Source organism: Buteo buteo, chromosome 6 (genome assembly GCF_964188355.1).
Source record: "Buteo buteo chromosome 6, bButBut1.hap1.1, whole genome shotgun sequence".
Lineage (NCBI taxonomy): Eukaryota > Metazoa > Chordata > Aves > Accipitriformes > Accipitridae > Buteo > Buteo buteo.
The window spans coordinates 9,210,891-9,232,007 of record NC_134176.1 but is presented as its reverse complement, the minus strand read 5'-3'; the positions used below and the strand labels follow the sequence as shown (position 1 = coordinate 9,232,007).

At 40.7% G+C, this 21,117-nt stretch overlaps 1 protein-coding gene across 2 annotated transcripts in view; it reads right to left on the bottom strand.

The window, feature by feature from the left end:
* BRF1 (BRF1 general transcription factor IIIB subunit) overlaps positions 1-21,117 on the bottom strand; it is a 176,918-nt gene that overhangs the window by 34,137 nt on the left and 121,664 nt on the right. For both annotated transcript variants that reach the window (XM_075029672.1, XM_075029673.1), the window contains 4 exons: positions 15,048-15,109; positions 12,741-12,822; positions 12,588-12,643; positions 10,450-10,706 (listed from right to left, as the gene is read on the bottom strand). In XM_075029672.1, the coding sequence (XP_074885773.1) occupies positions 10,450-10,706; positions 12,588-12,643; positions 12,741-12,822; positions 15,048-15,109 (457 nt within the window). The remainder of the gene's footprint in view (positions 1-10,449; positions 10,707-12,587; positions 12,644-12,740; positions 12,823-15,047; positions 15,110-21,117) is intronic.

The window sequence follows — 21,117 nt, the reverse complement described above, 5'->3', positions numbered from 1 at the left end:
GTTTCTTTATTGGTGCAGGATAAAATTCATGCAGAAGTGTGCAAAGCCTTTTTTCTATTAAAAAATACCATGTCACCACTCTAGACAGGCAAAGATAACCTTACAAAATAAATATGCCAGCCACTTCATTCCGCTTCCAGATTTGTATGCGTGTCCTTCATACTTCAGACCTCAAAACACTTAGATTAAATATGTTGATAATTTCTTAAAAGAACACTATGCTGTAAAGTAGCATATATTTCTTTCACATAAATACCGCATCTAAAACCATTTCTGAATAAAGAGACAACAGACTATTAAATACATGCCCAACACTTCTATTCTGTATGGGGCCTGAGAGTGCTCTCAACATCCAAACATCTTCTAGTGCTCCAATTCAGCAAGGTTGCACCCAACTCGGAGTATCAATACAGATTTCAAATCTACCACGCCATGTCACGCTGGGGGCTATACTAGCCTCGTTGTATCCTTTCCTTGCCACCTATCACAGTCCTGCTTGAACAGAAAGGTTTCCCATCATCTACAGTTTTTGACAGCTGCTGAGAAGGGGTCTGTACGAGAGAAGAGAAGGAGATGGGCTGATCTAGAGCGGGTGGGGAAGTTTCCTTGGTTTCTGCATATCCTAAACACGGCAATGGGTTTTTTCAATCTATCGTTGTGTTGCATTGGAGGAAGGGGAAAAAGCTGGGCAGAAATTTCTGACTAACAGTAAATTGGAAATTCAACAACAGAAGAAAAAGTTAAATTTGCTACATATATCTTCCAAGACCACATTTAGAAGTTATCTCAGTATGTTTCATCCTATATTTAGTAACAACTGCAGCAAGGTAAAACTGAAATCAGTCAGCACACCAGAAGCATCACTGGGTAATGGAACAGCACTTGCATAAATGACTAAGTTACAGCACACCAGCCAATTTAAAACTAATTATGTAGATGCTCTTCAATATTATGTGAACAAACAGTACTTCAAGTTTTGCAACAAACTGCTATAACTTTTCAATACTTTACCCAGCCATGGTGAAAGAACTGCAGTCATAACCACATAATGACTGCCAGCTATCCGGTCTGGCAATCCGTGCAAACATCAAGATACAAGAAGCTTCGTGTGCCTTCTCTCCTAGTTTGGCTATTAGTCTCGATAAAAATAACTGATGCCATATTTAGTGAGGAAAAGTTAACTTTTTGTTTTGTTCCTTTTCCTTCAACATTTAATAAATATTCACTGAAGACTCAACTTCATTTGCACATCTAAAACACATCAGACACACACTTCCCTTGGTTTATACTAAAAAAATGAGCAGACATATACTGCAAAGATCAACAAGCAGACCCTGCTGGACTAGGGTCAAAGGAAAATCAATTCAGAAACCAACCATTTTCCACCCATGAAAACACAAAGAAATAAATCGGAAAAATCTCCAGACTGAGAACGAGCATTTCACAGCGCTGAAGCACTCTCAGCCGTGACAGCAGGACATGCACCTCTAGGGTTTGATAACAAGAACCATAACACTTCGATCTCTTTGTTTCTTCCCACTCCTCTCACCCCCCACATCACATATAACTATTTTTGCTAACACGCTATTAAAGTTCAACAGACTGCGCATACATATTTATATTAAGCTCCCATTAGACCTACTGAGTGTAATTTGCAAGAAAAAAGCTCGCAGAGCTTTTTCTTATAACCAACCTGAAAATGAGAACATAGATAAACAAGGCGCTCGCAATCCAGCTGTCACACAAAATTATCTTCTGGGCTAAAATTGCTCCTATTCGGTCTTAAAACACAAGATGAAATTATTTCAGACAGTCACAAAAATCCCCTCTGCATTTTTGTGCTGCCCAGCTGACCTCCCCTGGAATCCGATAAGGAGACGATTTTCTTTAGTGGGAGGCGGAAAAGCAATATCCAATTTATATTAAACAAACAAGAAGGCTGCTGTAAAAATAAGGAGACTTGACCTGGGTCTGGGCCATGAGGTCGAGCCAGATCAATGCCTTTTCGGTTTTGAATTGAAGGCATTCTAATAATTTGGGGTAAATGGAACCGAGCACTGGATTTGGCAGATGCTTGTGACTGCTGAAACACTCGCACAAGCCTCGATGTGTCCTCACCCAATCTTGAAGGGTTTATTTATGAATATTTCTCAAAGGTTCTCATAAGTCCAAATAAATGACAGCTCAGGAACACTCCTCTGTAGTCCCAGCAGACCATGTTCCCTTATCCTTACACTAAACCAAATTCTGACATTAAATGTCTGTACTATAAAATTTGAATGCTCTTAATGAATGACGTACAACTAGAGATGATTTGCAGCATCACTGAACTTACAGAAATTAGTACAGTTCACATTGAGAAGGTTTCTTTCCATTATTCTCCTACTATTAAGCTATTCCAGGGGCATTTTTGCCCAATTATATTTTACAGATTGAAAATACTGGTAGGTTAGTTGCCATATTGAAATGTTGACAATTTATTCCAGTACTCAAAAACTAACAAATCTGAAACTGGGATTCTTAGGAAAAATACTCTATTTTAATAACATAACAAGCTAGAAAAACTTTGTCCTCGTTTCAGCTGGGATAGAGTTCATTTTCTTTCTAGTAGGTGGTATGGTGTTATGTTTTGGATTTAGTATAAGAAGAATGTTGATAACACACTGATGTTTTCAGTTGTTGCTAAGCAGTGTTTATACTAACTGAAGGATTTTTCAGCTTCTCATGCCCAGCCAGCAAGAAGGCTGGAGGGGGACAAGAAGTTGGGAGGGGACACAGCCAGGACAGCTGACCCCAACTGGCCAAAGGGATGTTCCATACCATGTGATGTCATGCCCAGTATATAAACTGGGGGGAGTTGGCGTGGGGGGGGGATTGCTGCTCAGGAACTTACTGGGCATCAGTCAGTGACTTGCATTGTGCATCACTTGTTTTGTATAATCCAATTCTTTTATTATTTTTATTATTGTTATTATTATTATTATCATTATTTGTTTCTTCCTTTCTGTTCTATTAAAGTGTTCTTATCTCAACCCACGAGTTTTACTTTTTTTTTCTGATTCTCTCCCCCATCCCACTGGGTAGGGGGCAGCGAGCGAGCAGCTGCCTGGTGCTTAGTTGCCGGCTGGGGTTAAACCACAATACCTTTAACTTCGTTTCTCTTAACTCACTAGCAGAACAGGCATGAAAGGGGGAAACGATTCTGTAACTCTCCTCCTGCAGGAGGAAGGAAAGGCTTGAGGGCTGAAGGAATGAGCTTTTTGGTAACCTCACCCTAACAAACCGATGCTGCGTGACAGAAGAGTGCAGAGCTGCTGGAATAGCTGCCGAAACGACTTGGGAGTCAGCGGCAGAAGCAGGTCCTGCAGCAGCAGCACCCACACGGCCAGACTCTGCAGGCTGGGGCTGGAAAGGAGCTCCTTACTCAGTGGTGCGGAGCACAGCCGTGCGAAACACTATCCATACATGTTTCGGCGTTTAATATGCCTGTATTTTCAGGGGTATCGAGCCCATCAGATGTGGAAGAAAAATGCTGTCATTGGTATCAGGGGGAACTGATCTTCAAAATAGCCTGAGGAATCAGAATAAACATCAAATCCTGACAATCACCTGCCAGCTTCTGGAAGGATGGGTTTGGGGAGCTGTTTTTTCTTTTTTTTGTTGTTTTTTTGGGAAAAAAAAATAATTCTTTCCCCATCCCTCTGTTCTATCTCAGTGCCAAGAGAAATGAATTTGAGGGTAAAGGGATAACCTGCCACACCATTCCTTGGACAGTGTGCTAGCTCCTGCCTCCCAAGTCTTTCGGTAGCATTTGCTTAACTCCATGTCTGCTCAGGAGCGTGGTACTACACACAGAAGAAACACATTTTTCCTCCTGTGTCCTCGCTTAATGAAGAAGGAAAGACTGCTGGTCATCACATTTCAGCGTTCAGAAGTTAAAAACACACAATCATTTTAAAACATGTTGGGTCAGATACATTTCTTTCCAGTTCTTGCCTTTGATTTATCTCCTTATTATAAAAGGCTTCTTAGCTCATATGAACAGCAGTAACCTGCAGCATTAGCCAGGTTACAACATTACTACAGGCTTTACTAGATCAACTCCTCAAATCAACTGTGAACAAGTAAATGCATGTGTCAGCTCCTTTCAAGGTCATTCGTAAAGCTCTCCCCTGTCCAGCTAACTTTAATAAGGAGATGCATGCCTTGAAAAGCAGAACTTTGGAAGTCTTGAATTCATTTTTTCTTGGCTTTGCTTTTTGTAAATAAAATACTAAGCATAATTTGTATAAGCTTGTCCCTCTAAAAGTTACAAGACTGGAAAATACTGGTAAGATTTATTTTAAGTGGAGGTACTTATCAAATGTCACCGTTTTCCTGTTCAAAATGACTAATCATTCTGATTAACCTTTGATTTAAATGATTATATACCACAGCAAAGCACAAACATACATAAAATTACACTCCAAAGAAATTCTCAAAGCGCAGATCACATAAGAAAACAGTTATGTCAAAGTGGTTAGAGAATTTATTTACCACGTACACAGTATTCAAACCAAAAGCTGACTCCACATGCTCAACGGGAAGGCTCCCACCACGTGTACATCCCTACCCAGGAATCACAGTCTAGTTAATCCCATAGCCAACATGAGATTGCTTCCGGAGGAAACACCAAAAATACCAACCAATGTAATAATAATAAAGCTATAGAAGAAACTCCTAACTACCACCTCAATAAGTACTCCCAGTATCTTCTGCAAGGAATTTTATCCCAGGCGGGAAATCGGTGCTAGTGCATTAGTCACATATAAAAAGAGGACCTGAAGCAGCACAAGACAAGAAATAAAATTTAGTATCTCACTTTGAGTAAATACACATGAATTCCAAGCCATGTAACAGACTCTAAAGTAGAGAGAGAAAAACAGGATATCAAAGGTAAATTAGACAAAGAGCTGAAGGCAATTCTGAAAAATAAAAATACATGGTGGAAAAATTAAAGCATATAAAACCACTCTTAAGATCCCATCTCAAAGGGCTGATTTGTACAGAGAATGCATACCACTAAGGTTAGCATGGAAAAGATGCTCTCTCAAAAGCTTTGTATCTGCCAAACACGGGGACTTCAGACACCCAGGAATCCCTTGGATTATTTAAACTGAGATTTGTTTCATGCCGTTTTGGATTGATCTAATTAATCTGGAAAACATGAGCTCATGCTCCTCCCCGCCACAAATACCAGTCTCATAATGTAAAATAAACTAAAAAGATTGTAAATTAAAAAATCTGTTTGCTTCGGGTTTTTAAAAATAAATTATAAGCCACGGCCAATGTAGAATAAGCCTTCAGGACAATCAGACTCGTAGCTGAGGTAGGAGCACCCAGCCAGGACGCAGCTTGGCACTCAGCACACCACCTCCACCCGCCGAAACAATAAAACTACAAATAAAGGGATTATCGTCATCAATAATCCTGGATGACAGGGAAACAGGTGATTAGGGCCTTCTTCCCTCCTTGTTCCCCAGGTGAACAAAATACAGATTCTGCTGGACATCAGCAGTATCAACAAGAGAAGACAAAGTTTTCAGGCTGGGTGTGATATATAGCACCCCATGCCCCCTTCCTCCCATAATTTTACCAAAAATAATCTGGCAAAGCCAACGAGATCAAAACAAACTTCCACCTTACAGAGTGACACGCACATTCTGGACACCAGAAAGGGCCGCCTGTAAACGAGGGTGGGAGCTGGGATTGTCAGGCTCCTCCAAAGCACCTAAATTAGGCTTCTGCCCATATTTTACCCCCCCTGGGGGAATGTGATTCCAATAGAGCCAAGAAAGTACCAAGTAATTTATCAGGTTAAATGAGATGTCAAATGCTAGGCTGTAGAAAAGTATTACGTACATTCTCCCTAATAATCAAGGGGATTTTTCTGGGGTCGTGACACCCATTGAAAAGCCAACAAAAATGTAGCCAGAGCAGATGCTAATTGAAAGTGTGCATCCCAGGGCAGGAACTTGAGCAGCAGAACAAGTCCCTGGTACTGCAAACGCACCGTTCACAATATCCAGATTCCGCGGCTCCGAAGCACAGGTGGAGCCACGTGCCAACGTCTACTAGCAAAATGGATAGTCGATAAATACAAGTGAGACCACGGAGAGAATTTGGAGGTGAATTTCCAAATCTAATCAAATCCGAGATCTCTGCCAAGGGCTTTTGTCATATTCCTAGCAGGCATGATTTGGTTTTCTATTATATATTCATATGCTTCCATTCAGAACAACCTTGTTTCATTACAACGGATTCAGCTGTGTTTCACAGTCCTGCTTCATTTCTTCCAAGGCAAATTCTTCAGGAGATTAACTTGACACATTTACTCCCCCGATAATATATCCTGTCTTTTCTGATATCATTACCAATTTCAAGCACATAGCAATAAATAGGCTTAAAATTTTTAAAAAGTAGTGACTTGAAAGCTTTCTTGTTCCTACATTTTCTTGGTACAACACATTTCACTTCACAAGTAACGTAGTAAGATTCAGCTCAAGTAAATATAAAATAAATTATTAAGCTTCTAACCAAAAGCTTCCAGTCCTAAAAACCCTCTTTATTGGACTTGAAGAGCTCCAGCGCACGGCACAGCTCTAACTGGAGTTCAGGTTTTAAGTAGTTCGAAGTGGCAATTGTTCTTTTCTAGGAGTTCAACATATCATTCTTATGCTTCAAATGCACAGAAGACATTAGTGAAGATAAACTGTGCAACTGGTAATTGAAATTAAAGTTGCAACATCTATTATGGTAACATCCACTGTATCATATCTCGAACACACAGAGAATGAAATGGCTTTTACATATGAAACACCAATCGTGATACCCACTGGAACAAAAATGCATTAAGAAATGTAATGAAATACATTTACACAACATAAAATTCCCCAAAATTACTTACATTGTCATTACTAGTCTTCTACCATCTTTACAGATACAATAAGTAAAAAAACCCAGTATAATTCTGGGAGATGTGTCTGAGAAAAACATGTCTTTTTCCAATACTCAAAAAATTGCACAGCATTCACAGTAAAGAAATCTGCTCAAAAATCCCATTTGCTTCTGAAAATATTGATGTATATAATGTATACTTATCTAAAAAGGAGAAATCTGCATGATCTTCGGAAGAATTCTTTGAAAGTATCTTCCTAACAGAATTTCAGAAAATACCAACCATTTCTGAGATTTCAAAATTAGGATTTTCTATGAAATAGTATATAGATAAACTATATCGTCTTCGGAATCCAAGTAACCATTAAGTCATTATAGTAACAATAAAGCTATATTAATAAAGGGCCATCAACTGAAAGAATATCCAGTTTAAGCATGCTCCTGGGACAATGCTTAGCATTCCAGCTCTTTATAAAGTTATTGCAAATCAACAACTTTTTACAAGACTGTAAAATTTGCTTACCATTATCACATCAGTAAACAAAAGCTTTTTCAATATTTTAACTGATTAACACTGTAACTGCTACTTTATGTCATATTAAAAAAACAAAAACCACCCAGAGACTGCACCATATCTGGCTGGGGTAACCATTTTTTTTTACAGATAATCTGAAGTCCCCTACGCGGAAATAACAGCGCAGAGTGTTTTATAGCAAGGGGCAATTAGAAAGATGGAGATGAAGATCAACTTCCTATTTCCAGGGTGCTACATACTGTATATGAAGATGATTTCTATGACACATGACAAACTTAGCTGCATCATCTGTCCAAACCTGGTGAGGTATGTAAAATCTTGGCTGGCAAAAGGAAAGCAATAAAGATACTTATTTATTAAAAAAAAAAATAAAAAAAAATCTACTTTCCTAATTTTATACCTTTAGAGGAGTGCTGCTTTAATCACCAAGAACAAGTATTCCTTTCCTAGCCTGTAAAGCTCCCTGTAACTTGGTAGTGGTATCTTCTAATTGGGATCAAGACTAAATCAGTAGCTCTTGAAAATCTGACTATAACTCAGATGAACTAAAGGACCTCATCAAAGCACAGTTATGCAAGGTGCTACTGCAGTCATATGCAGCTTACTAAATATTTAAGACATATAAAGATAAACACACAGGACTGTAAATCACTACAAACCCAAATGGTTAGCAAGATCTCTGCAAATGCCTCCTGGAGAAAGATACATTATATGCTTCATTCATTTTCTAATGAGCAGTGCTCAGGGTTTTTATTATTATTAATTGCATATAAATTACCATGATTTTTGTATCACTGGGTAAGTATTTAGCCATTCACCTCTCAGAGGAACAATGCTGAACAAAGGCAATGAATGCATGGCATATAAGAACAATGCAGAACACAGAAATTTATGCATGCGATTTAAAAGGCATGGCATTTAGACTACTAGCAAAAAAATCAAAAGTATGTCATAAATCTTTAATTGTAAGAAAAAAAAGCCCAACTAATGGTTTGCCAAGTCCTTGATATTATTGAAGCAGGAACACTGCCTACTTTGGGAGTGCAAAATCTTCTTAACTCACATATCTGCATGTATCCCCAACCTCCTCTGAAGTGTTCTGCTGCAAAATTCATTGTATCCGAGATCTGCTAATCATCATCAGGAAACTCTGTTATGCATCTTAAGGACGTACTTTAGGCTCTCAAGAGGAAAAATAAACATGTTTTATTAGCTGCTTTTGGAAAATACTGATTTGTATTTATTTAGAAACCTTTTCAAGTTGCACCACTGTTAAATTAAATATTTATGGCATGATTTTCCAAAGAGTTTAACACCTGTTAAGAGTTTAACATGCTGACTTCAACAGGAGCTCCGAGTACCCAACATTTCTGCAAACCTCAGAAGCGACAAGGTTCGGATGTGCCAAAGCAGCTCGAGTGTGGATGTTACTGCTGAGCTCTGAAATGCAACTGGGATCCTTACCGGCCCCTACTTCCCATCGCAGCATTGCATTTCAGACAACTGAATCAGCTATATTTTTACTAGAAATACCAGAAATACGATTCATTACTACCTGTTAAATCCAAATAAAGCATAGGCTAAATGCTGTTAGTTAATCCTCAGTGTATCTTCACTCTCCTTCATTAGTGGAAAACTTACGCGCTTGGGTCATTAGACATCACCTTAAGTAGCAACTTAAAGAGAAGACTAAAATCCACAGCAAGTCAAGAACCGGAAAGCAAAGCTGTTGATATTAAGGGTGAGAAGTTGAACAAGGATGAAGCTATCTTGGTAAAATACAGAATAAAGAAGGTACAGCAGAGAAAGAAAAGATGCTTGGTACATTGCAAAGTCCTGTATCCCGGTGACAGTGGGGCCAGCAGCACGGTCTTCAATTTTGGCTGAGAAGCCAAATGCCAAAGCCAAAGCTTGGCTGTCAAATGAAGTCAAAATAAGGGGTTGGGTCTAGTCATCCTTACTTTGCTTAGCTTCTGAGGGATGTGCGCTTACTAACCCTCCCAGCTTCACGTTTTCAGGTATCCTGTGTCTCCCGTTCTTGCACGAATAGATGATTTCTTGCACCTTGTGGCTGGCTGCCCTCCTGCCCTCCCTGGTCCTTTACCTGGTTGCAACACATGCCTAAATCTGAACTATGATGCAAAGACATCATCTTACGTTTCAGAATTAAAATACCTAAATTTCCTTGTGGCATTTGGCCTACACTTCTGGAAGCAAAAAACTTACGTCTTTTAGGCAGTAAATAAATAAATAACACCTAAGTAAGAAATTACTACATATAGACACAATTCAAATGATCATCCAAAATGGTTTCATAAACTGAAGATGAATAAAATAGTTGAATATTGCAGATAGGACACATCAATCTCCTTTTATACTTTACAGCACACTACAAATCTGCCCAGCAAGTCGAATATTTTACTCATTAAAATAGTAGCTTTCATCACACTATAAAACATTTGCAAATGCAGACCAGAAAACCGACAAGCGTATTTACTGTAAAGCTTTATATTTGTGTCATCAATTAACAACAAAAGTTTGGAATAAAACTAAAATAAAAGCTAATCAAAACAGCTAGCTGTCAAAACAGATGGGAACTGTATTTTTCAAATCAAGCAAAAAGCCAAAGCTTTTGAATGTTTAGTGTCGTGTCAGCTGATACAGACAACTTAGAAAGGAAGGACAGCAAATGTCAGGATTACATGAAGAAAAGGTGTCCCCGGCTGAAAGATTCACGTTTATGAATTTCCATTGATTTTTTTTTTTTTTGCTTCAGGATGATTAACTTGCACCAAAGCAGACCTCTGATACATGAACTATAAATAAGGTGTCGCCACGACACTGCAGGCAAAATAAATAAAAACAGAGCCCCGACATTATTTTAGCCTCAAACAAATGTTTCAGTCCCTACATTGTCTGGCTCAGAAAGATACATAGACAGTCTCACAGACAGAGATATAAATGAACAATTGCAGTACCTTTTTCCCACACTGTTTACAGGGTTGGCTATATTCCTACTGGCAATAGATTTTCTTCTTGACAGCTTCTTGGTGTTGGTGCTGTCATCAGTGCTGTCATCCTCTTTCTTTGGTGTGTTACTTCCTTTGCTGTTCAGGTCCCTTAGCACATTATAATTAATTTTACTTGAGATTTTCTTCTGTTCTAACATCTTTTCAATTGCCTCTCCTGCTGTGCTGGCTTGAATTGGCTCCCGCTTCTTTGCAGATTTCTTTGGCTTAATTAAAATATAAAATTAGTGATGTAGATACAAACAAAGTTTCCGTGAAGCAGAAGGGCGAGCTGCAGTTCAGCAGTCCTGGCTCAGGTGCTGCTGATGCGGGGATGCAGGCGATGTGGCCGCGCTAAGCCAGCACTCCCTCTCCTGCCACTCAACGGGACCGAGAGGTCTCTTTTCTCCGAGAGGTAAGTGTTCGCTTTTTGCCAAATGCCCACACGGTTTATTACAGATTCTTTACTTAATATTTGTAATGCTGCCAAAGAAGAAACATGGGCCATTTCTCACGCATGAAAAAAAGAGAAGGGAGTGAACTCCTGTTACAGGAACGAGGACCCTGATAGCATCACCCAGCATGGAAATAAAGAAATTCCCCTGCTAAAATTGCCTTTAAAGTTAGAGTCAAGCTGGGTCACGACTCCCCTAAGCACTGACAACTCCATATCGAAACTGCAATGGTATTTTACATCAAGTCTGAATGCAGCGTGGGAGAGCATCTACCCAACTCCTCCTCCACACTGAAAAAGGCCAGGAACATTAGCAGCAGCTTTCTAAGTGTGGACCGGCGTTAACGCCGACGGATGGGAAGCAGGAGGCTGCAGACACACAAGCCCAGCGGCAATGTCACCTGCAACGGCCCTGCCCAGGCAAACGCTGCAAGCCCAAGCCCAGCGTCGCGCTGCGGAGGCTGACGCTGTGCAGAGCCAGACAAAGAGAAATGACACCGGAGAACATTTCTAGCCATGTCCCATGCCTGGGTAGGTACGGGGAAAAAAAAAAAAAAACAAAAAAAAAACCACCTCTCTTTCTCATTTGACATTTTCCTTTTCAAAGGAAGGTTTTAACACCAAGCTCTGCAGGAGATTTATTTTTTAATGGATAATAGCCCCTCTGTTTACCTACATGGGTCAAGTGCTACCTTGAAATTGGAAAGCACTATATTAATCAAGTTCTATTCGAGCTGTCAGAAACGATACAGAGTTAGAGAAAAACTCCTGTGTTGCCCGAACAAAAAAGCGGGTGTTTGGGCTACTTGGCGGTGCAAATGAGTTACACAATTTTGAAAATTGCTGGTAGACTGCCACGTCTGCGTAAGTGCAGGATGAATGAGAAACTCTGAAGCATAAAACAGTATTTCATTGTCTGGTTTTGTTTTTATTGTTGAAATACCTAGGGGAAGTAGGAAACTCTGTCTTTTGCATTAGTCGGAAAAAAAGATAGAGGATATACGCACTAAAAACTAACATGGATTTTAGTTGCGTGTGGAAGATTTGACTTGTCACTTGCTCAATTACACAAAATACTAATGCCATAAATCGTGAATATACGGCCAATTAGGCTGCTTTAAACTGCTAAACATGGAGACAGGACATGCCATTTGTTAACATAACTGTCGCATTCTTTATGAAAGGTAGAACAAAATATTCCTTCAAGTGACTGTAACAAGGATCTATTCAGTTCTTCATAAAGAAATCATTATTGTAAGAGCAAAGAAAGCTACTGAAGTTATGGCAAGTACAAACAAATTCCCCATGCACACGTTAAAAAAAAAAAAAAAGGGCATGTCTTAAGACCTGTATTTAAATAAGCAAGCAATTAGGACAGCAATCATAAATGCAAAGAGCTAGCTCTGACTTTGCCATGCACAGAATTTTCTCATAATAGTAATTTAAAATAAAAGTTTGGGCAAGAAAGTGTTTTACTCACCACCTGAAAAATTACAGCCTTGTAATTCAATAACAGGTAGAGATACAACAGCTTTTGCTCGTTTAGTGGTGACCTGTACCATTATGCCCATACATCCTACATGGAGTTGATCAGCAAATGTAATGAATTTCCAGGACATTTTCAAACAGACACAATTAGCACACAGTTTAATACCTTGTGTTCCTTATAAATCCCAAGTTCTTTCTCTTTTGCTATTCTTGCTTCCTTTTCTGAAAGATGACAAAAGGGTAACCAGCATGAAGATTACACAGACTGCATATTTTAGCAACACCGGCCAAAAGGAGAATTTCAGTCCTATATACTTACCTTTTTGTTCCTTCAAGTAATCTGCATTTTCTTTCATCCACAGTTCTGCTTTTATCTGAGCTTCTGTTTCGTTAAGTATATACTAAAAGACAAAACAAGTTTATCTACTTTCAGAAATCAACTTGAAAACCATAGAGCAAAACTGAATTGAAAAACCACTGGCAAGGTCAAGTCACATTCTGTTTTTAAAAATACATTAATAAAAGAAAACATGACTGAGATGTGACACTCAGAGAGCATTTCTAGTAACTTCTAAAGCTGGAAAAAAACAACGACATGTTTTCAAAAAACAGTGCTTGGTTTCCAAACTATGATGGGGTGGCCAAAAACCATCCAGGACTCATTGTACGTGGTCTGTAATTAACCTAAAATGATCCTGGGTTTATGATCTTTTTCAGATGATAGAAGAGGGTATCATGACAACATGATCGTCTGCAAGTAATTCTGTGTGTTGATGGTGGTCTGTAATTCAAAACAGTATGGGAACCATTGCCCTGTGCTACCAAAACAGAAACATGTGTCTTCTGAGTAGGTTTCTGCAAAGGTTTAGGCACAGTTACTGAGATTATTAGTTCAATGGCCACATCTGTGTGAACAAAACCAGCTTAGATTGCTGGAGTTTTAGTCCTCTGCATTTTAGAGAGCTGGGAGTAACCACATGTAGGCTTTTTTCAGTTAACTCCACTTAGTCTCAGTAACATCATTAGTAGGTGTGGAGCTGTAAAACACATCTAGAACTATTCAGATGGATTACAGAAATAAACAAACAGGTAGGTAGCAGGCAGGCTGGCAAGTTGGTAGATAGATCTCCTCTTCAATTACTTAAATGTAAAAATAAACCCAGTATTTAGCACAACTGTTCATGAAACAAAAGTTCTCTACAGCTGATGCTGTTTGGGACTAAAGAACTTCTGCAGAACGGAGAAGTCAAATTGGGTCATCCTTCATGAACTTTATTTTTAAGCTTTATTTTTAAGCAGCAGACCTAAGACTTGTAAAATGATGTTTAAGTGCAAGAAAAACAATTTGAGATTTCTCCATCTTATGGGTTTAGGCATTTGAGATTTTCTCTGAAGTAAAATGTATATATAGGATTTTATGAGAAAAATAACTCCAGTCAAATGAAACTAATGCAAGGAGGAGTCCTTCCTCCGAGGGCAAACAAGGCAAGCAAACAGCTGTGCAAGCCCCGGTTTATCAGACCAATATTTTCATTCTTTCATCTGCTTCTATTAAAAGTGAGCCATAATAGTAAAACTTGCTTCCTCCTAGCTCAGTTATCCATCCTTCTTACACTTTTAGAGAGTTCATAATCTTGGGCTTACAATATTACAGTCTATTGCAATGGAAATGAACATGAGGTCATAAAAGCAGAGTTATGACCTCATCACAGAGCCTAGGAGGAGGAGAAAATGTGCTTGCTCTTCCCCCATGATTGTTTAAATTATGGACCAGCTATATTGAAAACCTTCAGCCTCCCCGCTCCCTCCATACCACGTCTGCTTGATTCATAAGACCCTTCCTAATGCCCAGCCTAGCAAAAACCACTTCATGGCTGAAGTCAAGCTCAGCATTTTCCTGCTCCTTCATCCATCGCCAACAACGTTCTGCAGATCAGTAACTTATACACGACCTCACCGCTCTCAATGATTTTCTACCCCAAAAGGAGTTTTCAGCATTGGCATTATCTGTTCAAATTACACTTTAAACCAGCGCGGCGGCTGGAGAGGGCATCAGGCTCAGAGTCAGGGGAGCCGGGCTCTGTCGCGTGTTCAAGCGTTGACCTGCTGCGTGGCCTTCAACAAGCCGTCTTCCACAGCTGGCTGGCTGTCATATTCAGGCTATACGGTAAAGGGTATCTTTCACTGCCACACAAATAATAATAAATCCAGACAACGTTACAGAAATCTCTGAAAGAACACAGAAGCTGTACATGCTGGTTTTATGGTTTGGTTTCCATGGCAGCCTTCTATGTTGAATATATCTTAATTAAATAATGAATTTAGAGCTCCACCAAACTTTCAAAAGTCCTTCTTCAGAATAAAAGACATTCTAAAACATAATTATTCCAGCACGGTAAGAGCGAGCAGCAGCAGCAGTCTCATATATGTATAACTTGGGCAAGGAACACCAAATTCACAGGCTTGCATGAACATTAGTTTTGATCTCAGATCACCGAAATCACTCAAACCTCTCTATGGATCAGAGTGAAAAGGCAGTGAGGGGAGATGATAAACCAGATCAGAACCATTTTGCCTTTCTCAGATATCCAAATGCAGAGACACCCAGGATAAGAGGGCACCTTACCCGATCTATTTCACTGTCGTCGATCCCACTCAGATCTAATTCACCATCTCCTGTATTCTCACCTACAGAAAAGAACACATTTTAATCAGGAAGATGTTTCTTCAGAATCTATCGCAATTCGAGCTCTATGGTAAAGTTAACGATCATCCTTCAGAGATTTGCATTCTTCCACGTTCATCCAGGAGGTTTCATGTGTTGCTGAGTATTTTCAATATGGGGGCACATGCATACACTGTATTCATTTAACATTCAGGAATCAGCACAGTCTTCTTCAGTACTAAAAATCTGTCAGACACTTCCAGTTGTCTTTTTTTTCCCATTTTAATTTACAGCCACAAATGTTCAGCAGGAAGCTGGGGAAACCATTTTAAAAAGGTGACCCTTTTTCTTTCACCATAACACAAATTTTTCTGTCAGAGCCTATAGGTCAACAATTTGTCCTTAAATTATGACTTAGAAAATATTTTCTGTTTTCAGGGAAGCAATGTGGACCAGTGAATAACACATCATGCCAACAGTCATACCACAGCTTTCTTCTTGATTCTGATCTATCATCATTTGAACCACTTACCTCATACCAGTTCTGTAAAAAGACATGTATTAGTTTTTCTATCTGTAAAATGGGAATTATTAAAATATTTCCAAATTTTAAAGTAACTTTTAAAAGCTATGGAAGGGTCTAGAAAATAATGATTTTCTGTAATTACAATTTCACTGCCATTTTTCTAGTTTTGTATTTATTAAGACTTCTGAAAACAAAGTTTTTTAATATTCTATTCATTAAAAAGCATAACAGCACAGAACTGAGTCCTAATTTGGGACTGGCACAGCATACACCAGCAAAACCTGATTTTCCACATCACATTAATGTATAGTAGTAATACACTATTAATGTAGTCCAGGTAGAGAAGGAAACAAATTATTCAACAGAGATTTATGCTGGGAAATGAAACGATCTGCTTGGTCATTTCCATTATATCTAATCAAGACTAGACAAGTGATGACCTAACCAGTTTACTTGCAGAAAAAACCAAAACAATTAAGTATCAACAATCTGCAATAACAAATTAAAACCGAAATGGTGCAGAACAGCTTGGCACCTTCATGATTCCTGCTCCCCAGTCCTGGGGATGTGCCTCCCCACAAACCAAGACCTTTGAATGGTTTGATTCCCCAGTCTGGTGCTTTCTCGCGGAGCAGAGGTGGACCGGCGGTGGGGGGAAGGCAGCTGCAGCTTTTTGATCCAGCAGCAGGTTATGGCTACGCAGAGCCTCGAGTACCAAAGGGTGAAGACAAGCGAAGGTAGGAATTACAAGCATTCACAGAAGATACAAATGATGCTCTGCTTGGCAAAACTCAGGAGTTTAAACCAGTTGCCTGAAGTAGGTGAAATCACAGGGTCAGGAATCCAACCAAAACACCTGGTTAGGAATGAAGGCTCTGCTGCTTGAGGTGGTGCAAAGGCTCTGGCTGCTCAACTCAACAGACATTTACCGGTATCGGACACCAAGCGCTTACAAATGTCTTTTCAAAATCCACCTTAACAACCAACAGAAAGTTTTAAACTTTCCATACCAAGTCATATGCGAAATGGGTTTCACCCCAAAGAAAATGTCCTGTCACAAGGAACAGCATAATACTGTGCTTTGATTCTTTTTTCTGAGATTTTCTCATAAACATAATATCGACTTTACCAATTCAGATAATCTGATGCTAGTATGACTGAGAAGGCCTTAAGGAACATTTCTCACTGCCGTTACATTTAGAAACTAACCGTACTTTAGCCCCAGGCACCAGATTTACTTTACAACCTTCTTCCCCCCCAATACTTTAGAGGTGTAAAAGATCTTATAATAACTATATCATTGTTCAGTACACGTGCTTTTCTTCTGGTCCGATCTCTATATAGTGCAGTAAGAGCAGAACTTTCCACACCAGGGCCACCAGTTCCTCGTGCAGGCACCCCGCGACGAGACAGCCGGGGATGCGACCCAAGGACATGGCAAAGCACGCTCGGGCTCGAGGCTGGAGAGGAAAAACGAGGTGACAAGATGCATCCGGGTGGTTTGTTGCCTCTTTAATATAACTCACTGGAATTTTTTTAGCAAATCGTAATCATGCAAAGCGCAGAGAGGAATCGCTGTATGCCGCATCACCCACGGGAGTCCAGGGTATTCTGCAAAACAGCACTACACGTCTCTCCTGCTGGAACCGAGATATAAATTTCCAGGGAGAAAAATGCTTAAATATCCACCAAGGAAAGGAGTAAATACTGTAGTCTAGTGTCTGAGATGCCTTCCCAGGAGACTGTCCACCTGGGCCCAAGAAACGTTTCATGACACAAAATAAAATAGCTCGACAGCAGAGCGTAAAAGTGTGCCCAGGCCAGAATAACCTGTCTCCTAGGTTGGAAGGAGTTTGTGCAGAAATGGGACTCGAACTGGGTCTCCGATTTTCTGGGTAAGCACTTTAACCACTGAGCTGTAGGAAAGAAGGGGGCACGGTCTCCCCCTTCTTTATGTTATCGACCTTTTGTTTCCTCAAGTTATTTTGGGGAAAAAAACCCAACTTTCAACTTGGTTTATCTGAGCAAAGAGAGGAGTCTTTGTTTTTTTTCATATTCATTGCACTGGATAAACTAAGATATCAGCTTGGAATTAGGGACAAAGAAAAAGGGAGCCAACCTCAAAAACCACTAGGAAGTTCTGAAAATTGCGAGCTAGAAAATCAAAATTTGGAAGTGGTGACAGAATTATTCTGGACTCCAGTCACTGCTCAACTTTACATAAAATTCTGCGCATCCCAAAATTATTTGTTGCAAAAACTGCCACAGCATCTAAGAACAATAAAAATACCCACTGAAATCAAGCTGGCACTGCTTTTATTCATCATTAAACACCTCGCTCTTCCTATACCCTGCTATATTTTTGGATCAGAGGTTTAAAATTTAATATGTCATAGTACAGTAGGTGTCTGTTCCCTTATACAGCCCTAATATGCCAGACTGAAAATGATGTAATTTCAGGCACCATGAACAATTTCACATGTCATTTTAAATATAACTTGTTACTGAATTAGGTGCCAGTTTTTCTCATTGGATCAATTAGCAACGAGGACGGAAAACTCATTCTCCAACTGGTAAATTGCAGAGAAGAATCCAGAAGCAAGTTACACATAATAAGCATTTCTTAGACCCCATAACGGCAGTAGAGGGAGTAATTGCAGGATATCCCTCTGCCTGCAAGTCGTCCTTTTTCCTGCCAAGGCGATAGGCATTCATTAAATGCAAGGGGTTTTTCAGAAGAGAAGGTGCCTTCAAATCCCTAGTTTAACACTTTCACTGAGAAAAAAAAAAAACGTGTTTTGTTACAGAATTCCAATTCAAAACAGAAGACATCCGTTTTGATCTGAAAATTTCCACGGCAATCGTTTCCAACATGAGTAGACCCTACCAGCCATAAATATCCGTCTGCTCGATGTTATACGGCTCACTCCAGGGCACAGAAAGTAAACCCCTTGCTTTTTTATATACCAGAAAGATCTTCCCAGCTGCTAAACTTCTCAAAACAATTTCTAAATGATCATTTTCTCTCTTATTAAAAGGGTCGAAATGAAATGTTCGACAAAATAAAAACACAGATGTAGCCAACATCTGGTCCAACCTCTTAAAAGCTTATTTAAAAGCAGTAGCATCACGTGGCACAGCTCTTAGACATCGTGGATTTCTTCTGTTAAGAAAAACAACTACTTTACTGCAGGGCACAGGCAAAAAATAAGTTGGGCGTTAAAAACAACAAACCCACCCCCTGCCCCAATCTAGTTCTTAAATGCAAGTACCGTCAGGAAAAGCATAGAGCAAGGCAGCGAGGAGCAGCCTACTCCATCCTCACCTAATGTCCCCGTAGCACACGGAGGAGGACAGGCACTTTTAGAGCTTCCCATCAAGGTCCCCAATCAACTACATTCATGCCACTTAAAAATCATCATTCACCCAGCCAGCTCCCCCAGTGTTTAAAAACAAAAACCCCTAAAAGTCCTTTCTTTACAGCCTTTTAACGTCTTTCCAACAGACTCTAGTAGACGCAAGGGCTACAATCAGACACTGGGGATTAGGTTTGTAAACCTGTAGGATTATTTACTGTACTTGTCATTACTAAATGCACGCTAAACCCTCTTTTAACACACCGTCTCCCCCTCTTCCTACCTCTGTGCAGCTAGTTAAATGTATACATAGCACGCTATTATGGGGATTTATTACAGAAGAATCATTCCAGCTGATATATTTTAAACTCCACATTTTTAAAAACAGCCATGTGAAGAATGTGTTTTTCTGTTTCTATTACAGGAGGCAGCACTATTTATTGCTCTGCCCAGATAAGAGGATTTCCTTACAGACAGAAATGGAGGCTGAACACTTCCCAGGAAATCCTCCGGAGCAGATATAATAGAAGGCACTTGGTGCTCTGGTCCCACGCAGCAAATAGACCCTCCGCCGCACCGTTTCGCTGCAGTCAAAGAGCTGAAAGAGTTTAAACAAAGAGCCCTTCCACCTATTCAGCAGAAAACCAGACACTAAGCCCCCCTAGGATTTAAGAAATACTTCGGGGCTAGAGCACAACAAAATCTGAAAATAGTTGGGAGCTTTTTCACTACAAAAATCCTTAAGCAACAAACCAAACGACCTGAGCCCAGGGCATCAGAAATACTGAGATTGATTGTTGCCCTCCAGGGAGGGATTAAAACCAATGGGAGCCACAGAAAGCTCCCGCGGATCGTCGAAGGAACCCGACGGGACAGAAACGCTTTTGCAGCTAAATCTGATGAGCGGTGCCAGTGCCACTTTGGGAGCTGCAAGGAGCACGAAGGGAAGGTGGTAGCTTAGTGTCGAAAAAGGCACTGCACAACCGCACCAGAATATAATTGATTAGCTGATCAGAGGGGACAAGAACCCATCTGGAGGGGAAGATAACTGATTTACCAAGGGGCGTGAAGAGAACACTCATTAAGCGCGGGTAACCGGGAGGGGAGCGGCGGCGGCGCAGGGCAGACAAAGTGCCGTAGCAATCAGGTAGGGAAGAGAAATGGATGTGAAAATGCTGCAGCAGCAGCAGCAGCAGCAGCGCGGCACGGAGCGCGGCGTGCGAGGATCAACGGGTGTGCAAACGAACTCGCGGCGCATCGAGGTGTGCGCAGAGTCTGCGGGGCCGTAGGAGCGGGGTCCGCTGCGAGTTTTATTACTGTGGGGCTAGGAGCCTCGGAGCAGGCTGGGAGGTTATCTTTCTTGGCTGTTTTAAGCTGTCGCCGATCTCGTTGCTCTGGATAAGGCGCTGCTTTGTGCAATCCCAGCCGGCCCCGCCGTGCCCCCGGCACGCACCCCACGGCTGCCGAGGGCTCTGGTTCCCCCCCGTCACCTTCGGCAATGTCATCGTGCGCCGTCATAACAGAAGTATGCCACAAAAACAAAACGTAAGGACAGAGCAAAATTAATTGCAGTTACTGACAAAGTAAGGTCACGAAACGCATGACGTGGGTGCTCGTACTTAAGTGAAAACGTTCTTTATTTTATTGTACCTGAAGCCACCTTGAAAATTACAGTCTACTCCTTCAGAGTGCCAATCTGACACCAGGATTTAGGTCTGACGGCGTACGGAGCACACGAGGCCACGCATACAGCATAAAGATAAATGAAGTCTGTCACTTTATTATTTCCTTCTGCCAAGGCAAGGTTAAGGGGTCCTCTCCAGCCAAAGCCAAGTTTCCAGCCCGCTAGCTCCTTCAGAGAAAGCAAACACACCGCACCACGCAGAGCGAGGCCCCTTCTTCCCAAAAACGTCTGTTCCCTCCAATGAGGGATGGCAGGAGGCATTGCTGGCCGGCGCCGGGCTGCCCGGCGGCACCAGGACACACAGCCCTGGCACCGCAACGCGCCCACCGGCCGGCTCCTCACGCTTGGACCGCAAGAAGCGTCGAGGCAAAGCCCAACGGGGTGCAAACGAAGGGCAAAGAGGGAAAAGACTCGATTGAATGAAAACAAAGAAATTCCACCTCTCTGCTACATACCCTACTACAG